Below are 21,801 nucleotides of genomic sequence, written 5' to 3'. Positions count from 1 at the left end.
AATAAAAACAGCTCATGCTCCATACAGGAGGAATAGAGTTTTGCTGCTTTTCAGAGATCTCAGTAGAGAAATATGTTGATGGGAATGTCACAAAGCTCAAAGGGAAAAGCAAAGTCCTGCACCTGGGGAGGGATAACACCACACACCAGTATAGGCTGGGGGCTGCCTGGCTGGCAATTTCGGGGCTCACCAGTACCAGGAAGACATCAAAATACTGGAGCAAGTCTGCTGAAGGGCCTCAGTGATGATCACTGGATTGGAGTGTGCGACTTCAGAGGACAGGCTGAGAGCTGGGACTGCTCAGCTTCGAGAAGAGAAAGCTCAGGTGGGGACATCTTACCCATGTCAAGAAATATTTGATGAGAAGGAGCACAGATGACTAAGTAAACAGAGCCCAATTCTTCTCAGTGTATCTAGCGACAGGATGAGAGGCAATGGGCACAAAACACAGAATTGGAAAAAAAAAAAAAAAAAAAAAAACACCTTTTTACCATAAACATGCTCAAACCTCAGAATAAGTTGTTCAGAGAGGTTGTAGAATCTCCATCTCTGGAAATACTCAGAAACAAGCTTGACACAGCCTTGAGCAACCAGGGTTGCAGTAGATGATCTCCAGAGGTTCCTTCTGACCCCCATCACCAGTGATTCTCATGAGTTCTTAAAGTTCAGAGCCTTTCATCTGAAGTCAATCAGTTTCTGCTCCTCAGACCACATCCATCTTGTAGATATTTCAGAGTTTCTTGCCACAGCACCCTTTCTCTGCTCAGTATTTTTAGCTCATTGTTTTGTATTTTGCCAGCTGAGAAACTGCAGTTTGTAATTTTACCTTCAGCTTCATATTTCTTCTTAAAAGTGAATACAATGTCCTGTTTATAATAATAAAATCACTAGTTGGCAGGATGACATCAAATGGAAAAAGAGAAAGCAACTGGAAAATTTAGAGCAAGCAATTTTGAGTGCCAAGTTTCACATTTGTAATAGTCCAGCGGAGGTCAACAGGCTCACTTATTATTAGGCAAATGGTAAAGAAATAGATATCCTCAAGTTCTTCCATGTTAGACTATATAAACCATCTCCACTTGAACAGGCTCTAGTGCTTTCCAAAAGAGTGATGTTATACATTTTCCACAGTAACACCAACAATGGGAGACATGCAAAAAGGCAGAACTGCTTTGCAAAGAACGGCCTTTTTTCTCTCTCCAATATTTAGGTTTTTGTTTCCCACTATGATCGGACTTTCCTGGCTTTAGTTTCTTGTCCCAGTTAAGCAGTAAAGGAAACAAAAAGATATGAATGAAATTAGAAACATTTGGAACAAGTCTTAGAAATAGCTTTTGGGTTTCTTGGATTCCTGGCTACACCTCTTCAAGTGGCTTCCTCCTCCAGTCCCCCATCTGCTGCGCCCACCTCTGAAATTTGCATTTCCTCCTTTGCACTGACCCTCTTCTGTTCACAGGCTGTGCTTTGTCCCGTACCACTGAAACACTAAGTGCAAAGCAAAGCAAACAAGGAAATGAATATTACATGTTGAAACACTGGAAACGATGGGAAAATGGTCGAAACTTTGCACCCATCAAAATTTGTCCCTGTAACACTAATCCTCCAGCATTTCTCTAAAAGCAGAAACCAAACATTTCTCACACTTCTAATGAGAAGAATACCAACTCCGGTCAACCTGAATAATAAGATAGTCCAGTCCCATCTGTATTATCACATTTAATGTCTCTGGAAGGCAAGTTTCCTCAACCAGGCCATTCTGATACTTCAATGAAACTTCACGCTCTCTGTACAATACAACTGTGGTATGTAATAGAGATATCTAATATTTGCCTGGTGCTCTTCATTAGAAATTTTCAGTGTTCCTTACAAACAATTAAGCTGGGAGTGCCCATGAAATACCTGCCTCATTTCACAAATAGATAAAACCATCCAGGTAAAAAGCAGATGTCCATGACAAAAGTGAGCATAACTGGCAGAGCAGAGAGTTAAATCAGCGGAAAGGTTTCAAAGCCATCCACGAGGTTTGGATCTTTTCTGCCTTAAGTAATATTAAAATATTATGTAAACCTTTCTTTGTGAGCCATTACTGGAGAAACGATGAAAAAAAGATCTCCTGGAAGCAGTTCTGCAGAGGCTATGTAGGTGAGATCACAGTTGCTATCCAAACAGACTATGCATGGCAAGAACACGCTTCCTGTAAAACTGAAAGACTTGCAGAAGATCAAGGAACGTATTTACAAGATGGCATGGCCAAAATATCCTTCCCTCCTCTTGCCCAGCCTCAGCAGATCAGTGAAACACATTGCCTTGCTTTCATCTAAAACCACTCTCATGAATGCCTCTGGTACAGAACCTCTGCCTCAGTGCTCTGCACGCTGGCTCGCACGCAGACCTGACCACACCAAGGACACGGCTCAGCAGAACACAGAAATTGCCTTTCGAGGAGGAGAGAGTCATTTCACGTGGTGAAAAGAAACTACAAAAATTTATCTCAGGAAGAGGGAATACCAACAACCTGAAACTTTGCTCAGGTCTCAGCTCCATATCCCAAAGGCTTAATTAATAACGTTAGAAAATTTACATTACTGTTTTACAAAACCAGAAAGGATTTACTACGAACAAGAGTATTTTAAGCCAAAGTCAAATTTATGTTTACCGTAGTCAGGTGAACAACGTGTAAACTGGATTAGGACGAGCTATTTAGAAGTGTTAACATGACCATTTCAGGAGGCCTTTACTTCACTATAATTTATCTAATAATATCCTCTCAGAATATTTACAGTGCTGTACAGTAGCCTGGGAGATCAACATGCACGAAGTAAAGCTGGGCGCTCAGAGGCAGGTGGTGTTGAGCAGTGCATGAGCACCCCTGGAAAGCAAGGCACAGCTCCCACGTACATCCAGCTCAGGTGCCTGGCCTCTGGATGCTGTCTTGGGCCAGCGTGTAGCAGCCATTTGTACCACACCACAGACCACAAGGCACTTACTGACAACAATATGAACGCTAACATTTAATACCAAGGTAAAGCTGAGCACTTAGATGTGTCAGGAAGTCTCTCAACATCTCATGGGAGAGACCAGAAGAGAAGGCAGCGAGGTCTCCAGCTGCAGGGCTCCACTCAGTTCACGCTACATCTACTCATAAAACTCAGCTTTTCTGGGTAGACAAACCTCTCCCTATCATGAAACAAGTAAGATCCATCTGTATTTTACTTTTCATAGCTAGAAGCCTCATGTTATCTTCCTATGTGTTTACACCACAAACTAGTTAGTCAGCAGTGGGGCAGTTGACATGAAAAGGATTAGTACACTAAGCTCAAATAATTGTCTTAAAAATCTTGACTGTTAAATGTTTATATTTGAGAGGATCAAAAGGCAATCTTCTTTGTAGTGTGCACTGCGGTCGGGAAGGGGCAGAAAGGGATTTAAATGGCTTAACTGCAAAACTGTTATCACCTTGATAAGTCCCAGTGCAATAATTCAGCAATAAAAGGAACAAATGCACTTGGAATTTGTTTCCAAAAATGATTGTCTGACTGGAGACAAGTCAAGCTCTTTATTTGCTTGAAAGAACTTGGTCAGAAGAAACAGCGAAAGCTACTGAAATGTAGTCAAGAATATAAAAATAAGCACTTTCCAGTGGCTTCTGAACTGCAGCTTTCAGTATCTTTTTTTTTTTTTTTTTTTTAAGCTAGTTGGAGTCTCCAGTCTGGATCTGGTACCTGAGTGTGGCCACTAGTCCATCAGGAACACAATCCTCCCTTGAATTATTCCACTGTTTGGCAAGTGAACTCCAGTGAAGCTGAAGCAGTGGGAAGGTCACAGGCCGCAGTGCAGGATTAGGTCCAAAGTAACATCTGGAGTCCAGGTACAGACACAAACGGCTGCAGCTGATCAGCTTACCCACTCCAATTGCTAGCTCCCATGCCAACAACAGATAAAGTAAGGAGAAGAGCTTTAACCACTGCACACAGTGTCTTGAGGGGTCATGCTCATGGGCTTGTTTCACCCTGAGGACATGCAAGAAAGCAACATTATCCTGAGCTGCTGAATCTGTTAGCCATGACACAATGAGACCTGCCAACCGAGACAGGATGCTCAATTATCCGTGTGGGAGTGGAACACACCGTATCATCCTAATAACACATTTATTGTTTTGCTTTCTTGCAGCTTCCTTCCTTTACTGCAAATGGAGGTTTGAAACAAACTACTCTTCTTTTGTCTTTAAATCTTTTCTAGCAGAGAGGTCTCTGAGCACAACAAATTATTAGTATTATTATTTGAGCAGACCATCAATGTCACAGCATCCACCGCCGTGGAGTTTCCAAAAGCCAACGGGAGCATCACAAAGTTGCAGGGATGGGTAATGTGAGGTGGGTGCACAGCATGAAGATGCCAGGACTAAGTCTGCCAGCTGCTAACCTGATCAAGAGCCATCAAGCTCCCCGTGACACCAGCTCTTCAAAACAGAGAACAATGCGGAGACTAGACAGGAAAACGCAGGACAGTCTCTACCTGTGCTTAAGTTTCAAAGTAACAATGCCCAAAGTCATTCGATCTGCCAGGCATTCAGAAAATATCTGCTATAAAACGACCACTAAAATACATAATACATTCCAGACAAAAACATAAAGCTTTCAGATTAGGTGCCAAACACCAAATTTTCAGTTTTCAATAGTTCTTTTTGAGAAAAAGTCTCTTTCCCTCAAAAAATACTTCTTCAAACAACTGATTCTGGGGGTTTGTAGGTAGTTTCAAAAGCATTTTTTTCCAAGTTAGCACAGGTAACACGTAACACAGTACATGTAATAAAGTCTGTGCCTCTCCAAAGTGTGATGAAATCAAAACAAATCAAAACAAAAGAATGCTGCAACAACCCAAGGAAGATTGACAGACCAGGCTTTTTGCTGTTACCTTAAATCTCTTCTTTTGGCCAGCTCTCTTGGTGAGATAGACCAGGGAAGGCTTTGGGGAAGACATTCCAGGGCTTCGGGGGAAAAGTCCGAGAAATCCACTCCGTACTCTGTCAGGATTCCTTCTGTTTCCGGCTCGATCTCCCCTGCTTGACCAAGACTTTTGGCCAGCTGCCTGCAAAAAGAAGGAAAGGGTTGCTTTTTTAAGTGTGTAATCACAACTCTTGCATTGTTACCATCTCTGCAGAGAGGTTGCCGAGCCCTAAAACATGCTCCTTCACCCATTCGCTTCTCCCTTTGTTTTGGCAGAGGACTTGGCAGGAATTCAGACCATACCATGACTTACGTCTGCTGGAGATGCAAAACATGAGCCAGACAGTACCCTGGACTGTTTTGTGTATTTCATTTTAAGGAGATGTTTTACATTACCAGGTTCTCGCAGAGGTAAAAGTGTCAAATTTTAGAAAACAACCACATTCAACAGGGACAAGAAAAGTGCAGCTCTGGCTTTACAAAGGCTTCTTCCCTTGAGATCTTCCTTCCCTCACCACTTTAAACGTGGCTGAGCCCCACCACCTGCGATGGAGAACAGGTTCCCACCCAACCCCAGACAGCTCTGCAGAAGAGAGCTGCTGGGGAGCTCCGCTTGCTGCTCTCCATCCCAAAAGAAACATTGCCCTGCCTAGGCAAAGAGATGCCCTGTGAAGACAGAGGCGTGAAGAACCCATGCAAGCGGACATGTCCCCAGTTTGTCATTCCATCCATTTCCAGTCTCTTTTCAGGACCTAAATGCTCTTTGTAGTTCGTTCCTTGGCTCCTAGCTAAGCAGAAGCCTCTGAATCACTATCAAACTGTAGAGGAGACAACGATTTAGAAGCAAGTCGTAGACAAGGGAAACTGTCCCACGTGCTGACAGCCTTTGCTGCAGTATTCTGCATGTGTGCAGATGCTTCTGCTGCTCTGTGATGCTCACAGAAAGTTCCCATCTGGCCCAGTGCAGACCCCACTACTCATCTCCCTGCGAGCTCTGGTGTCTGACAAGCGTTTGGTTCTGGATGCACCGTGCAAACCTGGGCTACCAAGGAGTGGGGCATTTGCTCCTTCCCTTCCTGGTTACAAGCATTGCAGGAGAACCTATCCCATGGTGGTTCTTCTCCCCTTTCTCATCCCCAGATTGCTCTACAGTACACAGAGGTAATGATTTTTTATTTTTTTTTAACAGTTTTTTTCTTAAATATACTTCCATTAGGGTGAATGGCACATTACAGGCAATAGAGATAATGCTCCTGGTCCGAGAAAATTACAACTGAAATTAAGGCAAATCCATCAAAATATGACAAAAGAGAGGGGTAATAACACAGTGCAAACACAGCCACTCTAATAAGTGTTTTTCCACTGCATAAAATACACAATCATGATATTGATCCTTCTGCTTTAATTCTAATGAGTGAGAACAGGCACTAATTGCTTTCCAAAATTGGGGCCAAAACAGTGTGCTTGTCATTTGGACGAGCAAGATGCTCTCAGGGCTTCAAATGTGCCATAAAGCCACAGAACAAACCCCATCCGTGCAGCGCAAGCAAGCCCATCTTCTTTATGGGAGCAAAGCTATCTCTCTTCACGCCGGGAAGGGCTGCGTAATAAACCTGTCACGTTGGGTAATATGCTGAAAAGGATTGTGCGCTTTGTGGTGTGGTAAATTGTAGAGTTCACATTGCCCAGCTTTAAAATAAAAATGAAAACAAGGATAAAAGATATTTCCCTCCATTGTTTCAATTTTATGTACAAACTGTATGGCAGAAATACGTGCGCATTTGGCATCCAGGCTTAATTCTCCGTTTCTCCAGCTCGGTCCCAGTCTGATCCTTATTTTAATGTAAATAAACGAGGCATCAGTTTTATCTCCCTCTCTCTCAGCAGTAACAATAAACCAGAGAAATTACCACTTCATTTCCAACTTTTAATGCAGAGCTGGGAGACTTTGGAAGGATGAGTCTGCTGCCCCCCAGGAGCACCCTCACCAGCACCACGAGCACGGGGCCTGCGCTTCAACCTCGTGCCTTGCACCAAACTCCATAATGCAAAAGAAGAAATTTGACTCAGAAAACTTCCCTGACCAGATGGATCAGATTTTTTATTATTATTATTAATTTTTGGAAAGAAAAAAAAAAAAAGGACACAGTGCCCTATCAAAAAGAAATGGCATATGCTTGAACTCTGGGTGCCCCTTCTCTCGGAAGGGCAGCACACTCAGAGGGTGGCTGGAGGTCCATACAACAAGTCATGGAAAGCGCCTTTTAACGCCAGAGTGCTTTCCAGCTCAGTTTTGAAACCCATGTTCTCTTGATCCGTTTACTGAAATTAGATTATGAACCATAAGGGGTTTACCCAGAGGTTTGATATAGGACTAATATTGTTTAATAGTAATTAACATTTGATTTACAGTGTTCCAGGGAACATTTCCCAAGTGCCTTGAAACAAGAAGTGTACAGCAGACTTTAATTGGGGCCATGTTACAGTCACACAGACATGATGACTTGCATCAGAGCAAAAAGCTGACAGGATAGCATGTGATCAAAGGTAACGCATATAGGATCATCGACGGCCCCGGAGTAACAGCCAGGCTCGCTCATGGGGCTCTGCGGCCACCAAGGGTAGCAAGAATAGTTCAAGAGGCTTATAAACAACAAGAGGCACAGGGCCCAGGGGCGGTCAGACACTCACTCCCCAGGAGTCACGGTGTCTGCGACACCCCAGGCCTGAGTGTGTTTTTTCTTCTCCAAAATGTTAGAATGTAAAAAAAATGATGATGGTTACAGACGTAAACATTTCTTTTTCTTTGACGTTGATGGGAGGGTATTAGAGCACCCTGGAGGGCCGCTTTAATACCCTCGTGCTGACGTCAGGCACAGGTAGTACGCAGGCAGGGAAAGCACCGACAGGAACGTGCTGCAGTTGGGGCTTTGGGAGGCATGAAGTGAAGGGTACCAGCTGTATCTGCAAGCTCAATGAGCTGCTCTGAGCTGCCAGCTCACCACAGCTTGATCTCCCTTGGGAGTACGCCTGGGGCAGAGCCACCCTCCCACTGCCATCTGCCCCTGAGCGGTGACACCGATGGAGTCTATGCAGCCAGCCCTTGCCACAAACGTCCATTTGAGCCCTCTCCGTTCCCCAGATTCTGCTGAAACTTGCCAATGTGGTCAAAGGTTACGTGATAAGAACTCTCCAAAAAGACCACACGTAATTATATAAGGTTTGATTCTTTCTGAAAGCCAGGCAGGCTCCCAAACGGGAGAGAATAACTTCAGTAACGATTTAAAAACCTTACTGAGTCTGTCCCTAGAGCACACTTGTCCACAGTCATCGTACACAGAGGGCTTCTTTCAGCACTGGGAGAATCACAGAATCATGGAATGGGTTGGAAGGGACCTTAAAGACCACCCAGTTCTAACGCCTCCCACCAGGCTGCCCAAAGCCCCATCCAGCCTGGTCCTGAGCACCTCCAGGGATGGGGCATCCACAGCTTCTCTGGCAGCCTGTCCCAGTGCCTCACCACCCTCTGAGTAAAGAACTTCTTCTTTTTATCTCATCTAAATCTGCTTTTTTTTTTTTTTTTTCCAGTTTAAAACCATCACCTCCTATCCTACACACCCCTATCTTTCCTGTAGGCCCCCGTTAGGAACCCAAAGGCCACAGTGAGGTCTCCCTAGAGTTTTCCCTTCTCCAGGCTGAACAACCCCAGCTCTCTCAACATGTCATCAAAGGAGAGGTGCTCCAGCCCTCTGAACATCCCACATGTCAGTAAGTCATCACTCCTATGGGTAGTTTTGTGTGGGAGAGAGGACAGCAAGAAAGGCCACCAAGGAAGGCCCTCCAGGTCCCGGCGCTCACAGGCTGAGCTGCACAGGGCTGAGAAAGCCCTAAGCTCCCAGTCGAAGGTGGCTGCAGGGTGATGGAGCTACAGAGCTGTGTCCCCAAGCTGTCAGCACCTCCAGCTCCACTTCAGCCACCAGGCCACCCGCCACCAGAGCGGCATCGTGCTCCCCACACTGGCAGGGCCATCGTCCCACGCTGCAGATCAGGGTGGTGATCAGCTGCCCCAAGGGAACAGCTTTCCTCACAGACAACCCACTTCTGAAAGGTGTTTTTCCAACAGAGCTATACTGCTCAGGGGTCACACCTTCGCTCCTGCCTCACCGTGAGCTGCCCAAGGTATCTAGTCATTGCCCCTCACAGCAAAATCCTTCTGGATTTCAAAAAGAATGGAATAAAATGCCCAGAAATGGAGGGAATTGAAGCTGCCTGGATGGTTTTGGGAAGAGCAATGAGTGAAACAGCATCCTGCAATGTTTCATTTTATTGCAAATCCCGTGACAAATCATGTCACCTTGACAGACCAATATCCAAGGCCCTGAGCAAGAGCAGCCACGAAACCCATGCATCACTTTGATGAAAAGCTACACAAAGGGAGTCTGTGATCCAATTTTTTATTTATTTTTAAATAGTTTAATCCATCATCATACCGTGGTGGCGAGAAGTAAAGACTCTACCTTAGCCATCTCCAAAAGTGTGGAGATGTCTGGACTAACACTCCAAACAGCCTTGGACTCCATCACTGACAAAAGGTTCCCAGAAAAACAACTGTATGTGGCAGTACCTGTAATATTTATCTGAAAAAGGAGACTATTTTGGAGCTGTTCTGCTTTATCTGCTACCTGAGGCAGGTAGAGTTAAATGGCATTTCACAGACACAGTAAAATCACATCGCATGCAGAAAGGAGCACGGCAGCACATGCTCATGGCATCGCCAGCGGGACATGGAGCCACTGGGTCCTCCCTGCTCCTTCCCACAGCGTGGTCAGGGTGACAGGGTGGCCTTCAGAGGGGACCATGTCTCACTGGTGACCACCAGGTGGCAATCACGACACAGAAACACACCCCCTCCCCAAGGGGACCTCCAAGGGGCTGCCAGGTTTCCCCCTGTGCAGGTGACCCCCCTGGGGTGGCCAGTGTCATGGAAGCCCTTGGCTAGGCCAACCCACTACTCCAGCCACACACGGCCAAATTGAAGACTAGGACACAGACAGTATGTGTATGGAAACACAGCTCAAGTTCCCAAGGGAAAAGGAAAGCGAGGAAGGTGCACAACCAGCCTGTGGGAATTCAGCTGCAGGATGGAAAGTACCTGAAAACACCCAAAACATCCAGGAGAAATTACTGCCAACTTCAGCGGGAGTTTTCCTTGTTGCACTGCCAGTAGACTTCCATGGCACAGCATGAAGATCCACAGGCTCCTTTAGTCCAGACACCTTCAAAACCATGGTGGTACCACCAAAGGCATAACATGAAGTCTGTGGGCAGAACTAAGGGGCACACTGTCACAGCAGGGACTGTCCCCAGAGCTACAAGGAGCTACAAGTGCCTCATCCTTCCAATTCCCCTAGTGCAGACAGTGGGGATAGGAGCATTTGAACCCAAACAGCATGACAGTGCTACAAGGGGCAACAAGAACAGGAAGGAAAACTCACTTGACTGCCTGCTCAGGAACCATTATGTTAATGGCCCATTCTATCAAACAAGCCATAACAACTTTGCAGAATTGGCTGTGCCTGTATCAGAGAAGAAGAAACAGACCCAGGAGGATGTGGTGACAGCTCTCCAGTCAACAAAACTGAGGCTGGGGCTTCAGCTTCCTTACCTAGCCACCAGGCCATGAAAGTTCAGAAAACCAAGCATGCAATGAGCTGCTGGTCACCTGCTCACTTCTCCTTCAGGTGGGCCGTGAGTTGCAAGACAGCCAGCTTATAAATGAGCTCAAAAAACAAACATGAACTTTTGGGACCTTCAAGAGGTTTCCTTGTGTTGCAGTGTCTACACAAGCACATGTTTACAGCTTAAAGAAAAAAACAAAACGGGTCACCAAGGTTTTATGCTCCCATCTCGACAAGGCACTTACTGGAGTGCAACTGAGTCCCAAAGGAAACGACTATGTATGAAGACAATCATGGAAGTTTTTTTTCCTGACAACACCCTTTACATCTTGGAAACTACCAAAACATCCAGATGAGAATATACGATGCTGTCAGAAGCTCAAAATAAAGAAACGCATGTTAGCCAAAGAAGAAAGACATTAGCCCATCCTCCTAATTTCCCCTGTTTCTGCTAGAAAAGGGGGTTGTTCATGACAAGATGTCAAGCAGTACAATCACCCTCCAGCCTTTTCTCCGTTGGAGTCAGACGACAAAAAACCTCTGCCAGTATGAAACTTAGTCACAGTGAAGTTCACAGCACAGCCAGCCCCGAGTTAAGTGGGGCTGAAAGGGAGGCCACTTCAGTTCATGCACAGCAGTTTAGCTAGGAAATACGGAGTGACCTAACCGCTCATGTGGCTCTCAAGAAGCACATGTGAAACTTGCTATTACTGGGCACACAAAGCAGCCACAAATGATAACGAACTCAAAAAACAAAACAAAAACAACCCTCGGGGAAACAGGGACTTCAGTTTAGTTTACTTTACTTTTCGTCTTAGGGCTGATAGGTCCCTGCCAACACAGTTAATTAAAAAAAAAAAAAAAAAAGAAGCTTTATGTAAGTTTTAAGTTTTACCAGCAGTTTGAGTTGAGGACTCTAAACACTACTGTGCTGACACTGTACATCATCTGTGCTACCCCGTCACAACAGTTTTGCAAGAGGAAGAGAAAGTGGCTTTATGCCCAACTCCCACTACTGTATATATTCCAGATTACATCCAGATCTCAACCACCTTTAAAATTTGGCCACAGCACTGCCACAGGTCAGAGCTAACTACTCTGGATCACCAACTAAATCAGTTTTTTTCCAAGATAACTGAAAAGATTTATTAATGTCCACCATTACTTATTGAGGCCCTCTCAATAGGAAACTGTGTGGCTGCTCCAGGTGGGTGCTTGGCACACAGCAGCTGTTCCCAAGAAAGAGTAAAAAAGTTGAGAACTACACAGTCTTCATGAAGGAAAGACAAAATGAACTTGCAATCTGGATCCAGCTCAGCACAGGCTATTTGAGTAACCTGGCTTAAAACCTCCTCCTTCACAGCAGTGCCTGTGTTTTGAACTCTTGACAGCAATGGCTTTACAGTGCCTCCTGAAAAGCACAGAGTTCTTCAGGAGCAGATAAGATTCTTGATTTCTAACACCGTTCCTTGAAGCAATGCAAATTAAAATACCACAAAATTTGGGACTTTTCTATTTAACAGCAAAGGCTTGAAAAACAGATGAGCCTTGCTGCTACTGACCTTCTTGCTCTGGCAGTGAAATGCTTATACACTTTGTACTCTTCTTATATAAAGCATGAAAAACTGAAAGGATGCCAGCACCCTACAAAGCTTGTGCCGGTCAAGCTAAGTACCTGAGTGTGCTCCCTTTAGTCTGCAAGCTGTCTGAGCAAAGACCATACAACTCATTACTGCTGTGACGTGCCAACACACTGAAGCAAGCACTGAAAGAAGTTAATGTTACATAGCCATGAGACATAACTAGCAACAAGCTATCCTTAGCCTCATCTGAGCTCGTCCACTAACTACAAGAGACACACAAGTATCTTGTTAACAGATTCATGTCTCTATTGTATGTAAAGTAAGTGAGACCAAGAACTCTTGACTAAAAATCTCATTTATGTCTACTTCCAACGGCAGTGACATACCCTGTTGCGAAGTTGCTGTCTTCTTTCCAGTCCACTATCCGGCAGATGAAGAGCATATTTGAATAGTCCTCAGGTCTGGCCACAAAGTCTGAAGGGCAATCAGCTAAAGACACGTAGGCCCTTGGCACTCTGTGGTCCACAGGTGAGAACATGGCACACTTCCTGAAGAGTTCGCTATTCTTGTCTGCCAGAAGCTTGATGAAACCTGTAGCTGCTCGGGAATGCTTCTTTTCTAAAATATAGACCACCTGGAAGAGACAAAGCTTTCTATAGTTAGTACGTTCAGAGAAACTTACTTTCTGCAGCACAATAGGAATACACAGAGCCTCAGCAGCATAGCTGGAAAAGAAATCACATGGCCTATATCCTATATTTCACTGTCTGTGTGTATGTGCGTGCATGCATTTTTTTAATTGAGCCCCTATTTACAATGTATTTTCCTTGCTATCTTGCTCATGGCTATAGAAGAGCTAAGTGCCTTCCAAGTGCTAGCTCTCCACAGCAATTTTCTTGATTACAGAACAAAACCAGACACGAAGCAGATGCTTCCAAATGCAGGGAATTAGCCACAACATACAAGCAACTCCTGTAAAATCTTTCATTTGTATCCTCGGCCTGTGATTTCAACATTCAGTGCAGAACAGGCCAGTCCAAAAACGGTGCCTCTGGCGGATCCAATGCTAACCACAGGAAAGGATGTGCTGTGGGGAATTTGGCAGTTCTCTCCTCTGTGCTTTCTGAAGTTAGGGGTTATTTTACCTTTATACAAGACAGCTTTGAAAAGAATAATAAATTACAATATCATTAAATAATTGTTCCAGAGAGGTGTTCATCCAGGCTATATTTTTGTAGACCATAATAAATCACTGGATAACAGAAATATTATAGCTGATTTCCTAAACTTATACAGATGAGTCCTTCCAGAAGGTTACAGGAGCTGCACCTCTGTGCAATTCTGAGCACTGGAATTGCCACGCTGGATGAGACCAGCGGGCAGCCCAGCCCAGAACAGGGACCAGAATGAGAAGCTGCAAAGGAAAGCACAAGACGTGGAAAAGACCTGACCCAACCTGACCCAGTAGTCTTTTTCTGGTCTCTTAACATTCAAAGATTGGCTCAAATCTTGAACCAACAGCACTAACAGCCTTTCCAAAGTCTGTAAGAATTAGTTCTGACAACTCTGGATATTCTGACACTCATATTAGTATCCAATTTTTTTTTTTTTTTTCCTGAATCTTGCTAAGTAATTTTGCCTAACAAACAAAGGGAATTTAAACTAGCATAATCAGTAAAAATAACAAGACATTTGAGTTTTATCAGATTGGACAATTACTCTCTTTGAAACAGAGAATGTGATTCAAAGATCAACAAATGGAGGCTACAGGGAGGCCAATGCTGGTCTCCTTCAGGCTTTGGGAGCACACACATATGCTTGCCACTCCCCACGGAGTTACCTTAGCTGTCCTTTGAAGAAACTTATCCGGGAGGAGCCTGGGATCATTCACCTTGGGTGCATCATCTTGTTTTGTTTTCTGCACAGCACCAATCCCAACAGCCTTCACTGCATCAAATTAGAAACACAACAGTTACTGTAGAACATTTCCTTCATACATTTACATTAGACTTTTTCTTTAAATTACAATACAAGGTGCATGCATTAGACTCATCTGAAAGGAGAAAGATCTTAAGTGCTTGAATAACTGAGGATTAAGCAATTATATCTCCAGACTAGAAAAAAAATAGATATATGTTCACTTATCATGCAGATCTGCTGAAAAACAAGATTCAAAACAAACCCAAACTTCACAAACATAATATATCAGCCATAATAAAGAAAATGGCGGAAAAAGTCATTCTATTTCTTAAATACTAAGAACTGTATTAATTTCCTGGCATTTCTTAGTTGGAGTCATTAACGTTATATAAATAGTCCTTTAAGTACATACATTCATTTAATATTTAATTTCCTTAACAAATGTTATGCAAGGTTATAAAGTGCATGTTTATCTTAGAAGCTGAAGCCACATCTACGAAGCTGCCCCTCTGCAGCTGTGGAACAGGATTATTATAAAGTCTTACGAAAGTAATTGCTGTGTATGATAAACAGCCACACTCCTTCCCCCTGAAACTCCCTCAGCAGATACCAGGAGTATTTAAATCAACTGCCAACTAAATTGTAGCTCACAATTTTCACAATGAGAGTATCTGGCTGCTGGCACACCGAATGCTTTTTGTATTTACAAACAGCCAAAGCGATCTTCGCCACGGAGAGGGCTGGAACCAGCCCTGTGTGAGCCAAATGACTTCTGAGAGCCCATGGTTGTTACTGGTCTGGCAGTGGTTTTAAGACGTGCTCTTCTCTGGAGGGCTCCTGGAGGATGGCTGCCATTTTCCACTTGTGCTCGAGGCAGATGCGGTGCACGCACGTGCTAAAATCAGGCCCCGAGCGTTCAGAAGAAGCTCGCTTTCTTAAAAAGCGTCACCAGCTGCGAGTTTCAAGGGACGTAGCTGTCACTGCTTCCCTCAGAAGCCACGAGATAAAGCAAGCTTTCGCTGAAGACCGCGTACCACACGCACGCCAGAAGGCCTCGAGGAGAGCAGCGGTGACACCCAGGCCCCCAGATGACGCCCATCTGTCCCGCAGGGACCCTGGCGGGGAGCTGCCGGTGACATGACGGATGAAGGCCTCATGGCTCCGGGAGGGGAAGGAGCAGCTGCCGGCAGCACTAGGGGCCCGTGTGGAGCCCCGAGGGGGACGGCTGCGGAGCCCCCTCACGAGGGCACGCTCGCAGATGGTCCCGCCGTCATGGACGGCCTGGATTGCCTTGGGGCAATGCTGCAGCAGCAGTCGGTTGACAGCGACAGCTACCGCACTAATGACAAACTCCGGTTCTCATATGCTGCTAATTACCCCCAGCCTTGCCTTCTGATGTGGAGCTCCTCAGACTCGGGCTCTCCTCTGAGATCATCTTTTTATGAAGTATCTGAGTGACTCTGTTTATATTTATTTCATCTTTACTGTCTTTCTGGCAAGGATGAGAAGAGAGCAGGCAGATATTTCAGCGGTTTTAAAATAAAAATCTACTTTCCCCAAAAGCAAGGAGCAGTAACAGCAGCAAACCCCTTTCTCTCGCACTCTTCCTGCTGGAATGAACTCAGGTTTGCCAAAACGGGGGTTACTAAGGGATAAATCCCCCACAGAGTTTCACAGTGACAAACAAGATGGAAATAAAATTGTTTGGACAATTATAAACAGTTTAAAAAGCGGAGATATCCAAGTTACACACCTCATTGCTTACCTCCTCTAAGATCACTGTCAGCTAAAGGTTGTACCAGGAAACTGGTTAGTAAAAAATAAAGAGCAAGGAGCCGTTCTGTTTTCTTAAAAATTTTCAAGCCATCAGTTACTAGTCAAGGGTTTATGGTGTGCCAGCCATAAAGAGAGCTCGGACAAAGAACGGGACGATCTGAGACAAAGAAACATTGGCAGGCACAGAGGGCAATGAGAGCTTGGTAGCCTTCCAAAGGCCGGGCACGCAGACACACCTGACACAAGCCCAGGGCTTTACTGGAATGAACTGCCCCACTGCACGGCACATACTGGTTGGGAGAGGAACCAGATCTAAACGTGTCTGGAAAAAGCAAGACTTGCACTCACTGCTTTCCCAGCCCAGCAGAATGACAGCACCGACTCGAGGCACAACAGACAAGAATGAGAAAAGCACCATGCTCGAGGAATACGGCCTTATTAACACTGACTTCTTTCCACTTTTCCTTCCAATTCCCATCTCTCCAGAAAGTTGCTTGCATTTTTTTTCACAGAAGCAGTCAAAAAAGGAGCCAGCAGCTGCATCCTTGGGAGGTATCACATACACGCATACAAAAGCGCAGAACCACCAGGAGGGGCTGTCGCTGGGAGCACCACAAATGGGTCACCGGCGTGTCTTTTGCTCAGGACAAAGAGCAGGCAGCATTTCACCCTGCTGGGCTGAAGCTGAGCCCCATGTGAACTCAGGACAGGTACCAGAAGGCATCTGAAGTCTCGCTGCAACACATGGTAGAGCTTGCCTTTTTCCTTCACAGCCAAAATCAACCACGGGCCTTTTTTGGCTGACTGGAGAATACCTTCTTCCTCAGGGGTCTCTCCAATTTCAGCATCCCTCCCAAAAAATCCTGGAGTTTCTACTAACTCCATCAGACAGAGGCTGGGATCTACAACTATACCATCAACAGAAAGAAAAGAAAGTAAATCCCAGCCATCTACTTATTCCTACCCATCTTTCTTCATCAACTTTAGTATCTAAAAGGTCATCACATACATTTACTGACGGGCAACGCTCCTGAAACTAGGGACAGGAAAGCAGACACCCAAGGAACTCTACTTTTGGGGCCAAGAGAGGTGGACTTTTCTTATAGCTTGCAGCTGCTCTTTTTGAGGTCAAAATTCTGTTGGTACCAGGGCTGCATCTAATGAAGGTCTCCATCAGCAGTGAGGGCTCCCTGTGACAAACCCCTCTGCTCAGAAAGAACTACCCATATCCACAAAAGCCTCCTGGCTCAGTTGTGAAGTTACTGCACAGAGACCTCAGTCTCAACTGAAGTATCATGACAGAGAAGCTGCCACAAGTCTGCCACCTGAGTCTCCTAAAAGCGGTCTGAAAGTGCCTCTCCTTCACTGCACATCTGCCTGATCCTCAGTGAAGCTGGAATTTGATGTGTAGGTGGGTGCAGAGTCGAGGTGGCAGGGCCCCTGCAGATGCCGGTGGTCTAGAAGATCTGAGCTGGAAGACACAAACATCTCCCACAATGGGCAGAGCCACGCAGGCAGTCCTGAAGGAGAGCTGACTTGAGAGAGGAGCAGGGTTTTGAGCAGGGGAGGTGGGAAGAAACTCCTTGCATTACGCCAAACTAAAAATGAATTATTCTGACCCCTTTACCGTAGTGGTTATCCAATGACCATTCAATATTTCCACCCTGGGCAAAGACATGTTTTCTGAGAAAGATTTACTATGTTAGCTTGGGCAATACTTCATAAGCTTATCTTACAGTGAAAACACTTCAGCAACTAGGATCCAGTGAAACTGCATTATAATCTCAGTGTTTTCCTTTCAGCGATTATCTGACAAACCAAAACGGTAATAGTCTTACTTTCAAAAAAAAAAAAATAGGCACTAGATACAAAAAGTAACTCAAATTAGTTATGTTATTACCAACAAAGTAGATCCAGAACATTGTGGAATTTGCCTCCCTCTGTAAGAGATCAGTTGAGGCAGCTTCAACACAGTTACATTTTCTGACAGGCTTTCCTAGTCAAACTTTTTTTTTCTAAAGCCCCCCAAATTTCCTTTTACAATTAAATTACCATGACATTAAAAGGTGACCAAAATTCAAACTACAATTCTGATTACTTGTGACAGATGCAAAATTATTTTCACTGGGTTTGCATTGGTCACTGTGGAAATGTGCAATTCTGTCCAAAAAGAATATAATTAAAGATGCAATATCCACTTGAAAATGAAAATATATCACAGTTTCAGATCTCAAAAACAACTCACTGGAAAAAAATCTTCTCTCCCTGGATGGAAAGAAACAATTTAAAAAAAAAAAAAAAAGTTCAAAGCTTGCTACTTCAGCTAGAAAAAAATCTACTTGAGAAGTTAGTTGGCTTACTCTACATGGGCATTTCTGAAAAAAAAAAAAAAATCAGGCAATGTTAGTGGTATGAAGCTTTTTTAAAAAAATAAAATGCTACTTTTCAGTTTAGTGCTCAAGTACCAGAACAACTGTAAACCTTTGAAGAGCAAAGCCTATTCCTAACCAAGCAACAACACCTAGGTTGTCTTCAATAAGCAGTTTTCAGCAGATTATGTTGTAGTACCAAGCACGCAGAAAACAATGTAAGACAATTCAATTGATTAAAAATATCATCTCAAAGGTTGTGCGTCACACTCAACAGGGTGTGTTCTTGGAACTTCTCTATACCAACACAGGAGACGTATGGAAATGAAAACTCCCTTAAACCAAAAAGGAACACATTCAAACACCCGCGCGTGTTTACCCTACATGCACAGAGCTATTGTGGCATGATCTTAATTTGAGCAATAACAAGAATAAAACATGTTGCTCCTGAAGATGGTATGTGGGCTCTTTGCATTGTGTCACTGATTATTTATTGGCTCAGAACAGGTTCTTCCTCCAGAATGCAAAATTACTGGTACTAACTAATGGTTCACATGCATACTCCATCACCAGATAAACCAAAATGTAATTTTCTGAGAGACAAGCAAAAGAATCCAGTTTCTTAAAAACACCTGTCCCTGGTCAGATGACTTCAGCTCCTAAAAAGTTATTTCAGTACCTACAGAGGTAGGAGCTCTGAGCTCCTCCTGATCCCGGCAGATTTCTCCTGCGTGAAGCCTGCAGCCCACAGGTACGAGACCTCTCTGAAGTCTTGCCCAGCAGACTGCAAAGCCTCTTCACCCTCCCAACCACCCGCTGCCCCTTCTCTGAGGCTGCTTCTCTTCTACACAATTTGAATTTCAATTTAAAAGCAACAACGGGTTCAGAAGTTGAGAGAGAGGGCCAGCCAGCATTATCACACAAGCCACGTGTACTTTAGGTGACAAGGTGCCCTCTTCAGCTGTACCTCCTCTGTTTGAGGTTAGAGGTGTGCTCAGCGTTAGCAGCTCAGCAGGAACAGCACCAGCACAACACTGTTTGACCTGAAACCCTCTTACTACTCGGGCAGCGAAAGGGCCATTTCACTTGGCACCCAACACTATCCAGAACTAGAACTTGCTTTAAATAGGCCGGGAAAATACCACACACGAAGCGGTATCCTGTGAGCATTACACACACAGAGCTTTCCACCTGTGCTGGAGGGAGCACAGTTGACTGTGACACGCCTGGTAAGCCAACAGCTTTGGAATTCAACAAGTGCAGCCTGTCCAAAATCAGCCTAGCAGCTCCCGTGTGCAATGCAAGAAGGCTCCGCAGGTATAAGAGCAGAGCAGCCCCAAACCACACGGCACGGCCGAGCAGTCTCATCACAGAACTGCGTGACAAAGGAACAAGAGTAACTTCTCGGAGATGTTTTGAGTACGACGACTCACCCTGCCACAGCTGTTCATGTCTAAACACCTGAACTCACACATCTGCACGCCCAATGGCTCACTGAAGGCAAGGACCGGGAGACTCAGATGATTAGCAGGGAGATTTTTGAAGACGCACAGATGGGAGGAGACCCTCAGAGAGGGAAAGGAAAGGCACAATAACAGATGTGTACAACAAAAACACAAGCATCTGCAATAACACAGAGCAAAGGCAATGCAAAGAGGTGAGTGTAGCTGGCTTCCTTACACATGCAATGCAGCCAAGCACGTAACTCTTTACTTGTATTTAGCCACCTCCACAAGGGAGGACGGGGGAGGTGGCAGAATGACGAGACAGAATTATCACTGTTCCTCAGAACCCTCCAAGCCTGACCAACAAAGACAGCATCATTTTGGGAAGCTGCCATCTACCCCAACAGATCAAATCGTATCTGTCTCTGCAGCCGTGAAACATTCCTACAACCACAGCACTGCTGTTCGGACCTCTGACCCCCTTCCATCCTTGAGAAGCTGCCAGTCAACAAGGGGGCTGAAAGCTTTATTGCAACAGAAATAAATATCCAAAAAATCAGGTAGTGTTGCAGTCTACACAAATGCGGTTTTATTATATTATTAAAAGTAAAATTAAAAAGTTACAAAAACATTTCCATTAACCGTTTTGCCTACTTAATGTTCTTCCTTCCTGCATGTGCATTTGTTCCTAAAGTGTGTGTGTCCAATTTTACTATTGCATGGAAAATATGTTAGCTGAATGAATCCTAATCTGATTCATCCTGGAAATCTTGCTGCTAACAATGACCATACTCTAATATGTTTATCTTCACACCCACCATTCATTCTCAGTATCATGCCCTCTCACTTTACTTGACCTAAACTTGTAACTCAAAGGAGAAACACAGGTGAATTCAGGAACATATGGTAATATGCTGAACTTAATCTAATTCAGCTTACGCAATTGCATAAGTGTTGTGGTTTTGTGTGTTTTGTTTTTTTTTTTTTCTTTTCCTTGCTTAAGAAGTCATTTGGGGGTCAAGATAACTTACTAGGAAAGAACAGTATACGAAGCTTTCACAACATTAACTTCCATTGCAGGCTTCAGCTGTGCAACAAAAGAATAACTGAGGCTTAGTCAGCCTGTATCATTTAATCAATGCTACCATAAAGCCCAATTTGTTCAACACCGATTGAACACTTTTCTGAAGTCGTACTGTTTATTCTTCAAGAAATCTATGCTCTCATTTACAAAAAGTTATAGATCCAGAGACCCACAAACGTGAACTTAGGATAAACGAATACAGAGCTGTCTTGAGCAGCTGAAACAGCTCCAGCTTCTCTGCTGGTTTTCCAGACTTCAGCAGAGTGAAACTGATCTGATTTTTGACAGTTCCACCTCAAGGATTTCTATTAAAAGCCGTGTAACTGAGAAGATTTCCTGGTGAGCTTTCACTCTGCTGTGGCCTAGAAATGTTGAGAGCTATGCAGTGGAGACGATCCGTCTCCAGAAAGCTGCAGGCTAGGAAAGAAGCATGAAGTCTCTTCAAGAGCGCTCAGAGTAAACAGGAGCCTCTGAAGAGGAGGGAGGACATTTATTCCTTCTAGCAGCCAGTGAGGTTGGGAGGCTCCAAGTCTGTCACAAAATTCATGGCAGCAAAACTGAAAGAAGGGGGACCCGAGCAGAGTGGCAGGACAAGCAGACTGTCCAGATTCTCGTCACCATCATCCAGTCCTTACCATCAGGCTTGGCCAAGTAAAGAAATAGCAATATCACCTAAACTCCTACACCAACAGGAGACAGCATTAACTGCACAAAGGCTCCAGGCTGCAAGAGGAAGGCACAATTTTAGGTTACGTCTAACCTTACCAAGCTTACCAGTGACTGATCAGTCACATTTGACTTGAAAAGGGACTGACCAGAGCTCACCTGGCCAGCGCTGAACACGCAGGGAGCCAGAACTGGGCTGTGTAGCAGCTACAACCCAAATTCTGTTGACCCTACTTATTAACCACCAGCTATTTGATTCCATTTTCCATCGCACAATTGGTCGAGTCAGCTGTCAGTTCACTCTGCCCATAAACGAGCTCTTTCTATTCAAGCT

The 21,801-nt window shown here is 44.6% G+C and overlaps 1 protein-coding gene across 1 annotated transcript in view; it reads right to left on the bottom strand.

The window, feature by feature from the left end:
• DIS3L2 (DIS3 like 3'-5' exoribonuclease 2) overlaps nucleotides 1–21,801 on the bottom strand; it is a 188,494-nt gene that overhangs the window by 100,198 nt on the left and 66,495 nt on the right. Inside the window, exons 8-10 of the mRNA XM_032193590.1 lie at nucleotides 14,048–14,154; nucleotides 12,594–12,841; nucleotides 4,915–5,088 (exon numbers count right to left, since the gene is read on the bottom strand). Of these exons, the coding sequence (XP_032049481.1) occupies nucleotides 4,915–5,088; nucleotides 12,594–12,841; nucleotides 14,048–14,154 (529 nt within the window). The remainder of the gene's footprint in view (nucleotides 1–4,914; nucleotides 5,089–12,593; nucleotides 12,842–14,047; nucleotides 14,155–21,801) is intronic.

This window comes from Aythya fuligula, chromosome 9, assembly GCF_009819795.1.
Source record: "Aythya fuligula isolate bAytFul2 chromosome 9, bAytFul2.pri, whole genome shotgun sequence".
In the NCBI taxonomy this organism is placed as follows: Eukaryota; Metazoa; Chordata; class Aves; order Anseriformes; family Anatidae; genus Aythya; species Aythya fuligula.
This window is presented reverse-complemented; position numbering and strand designations above follow the sequence as displayed.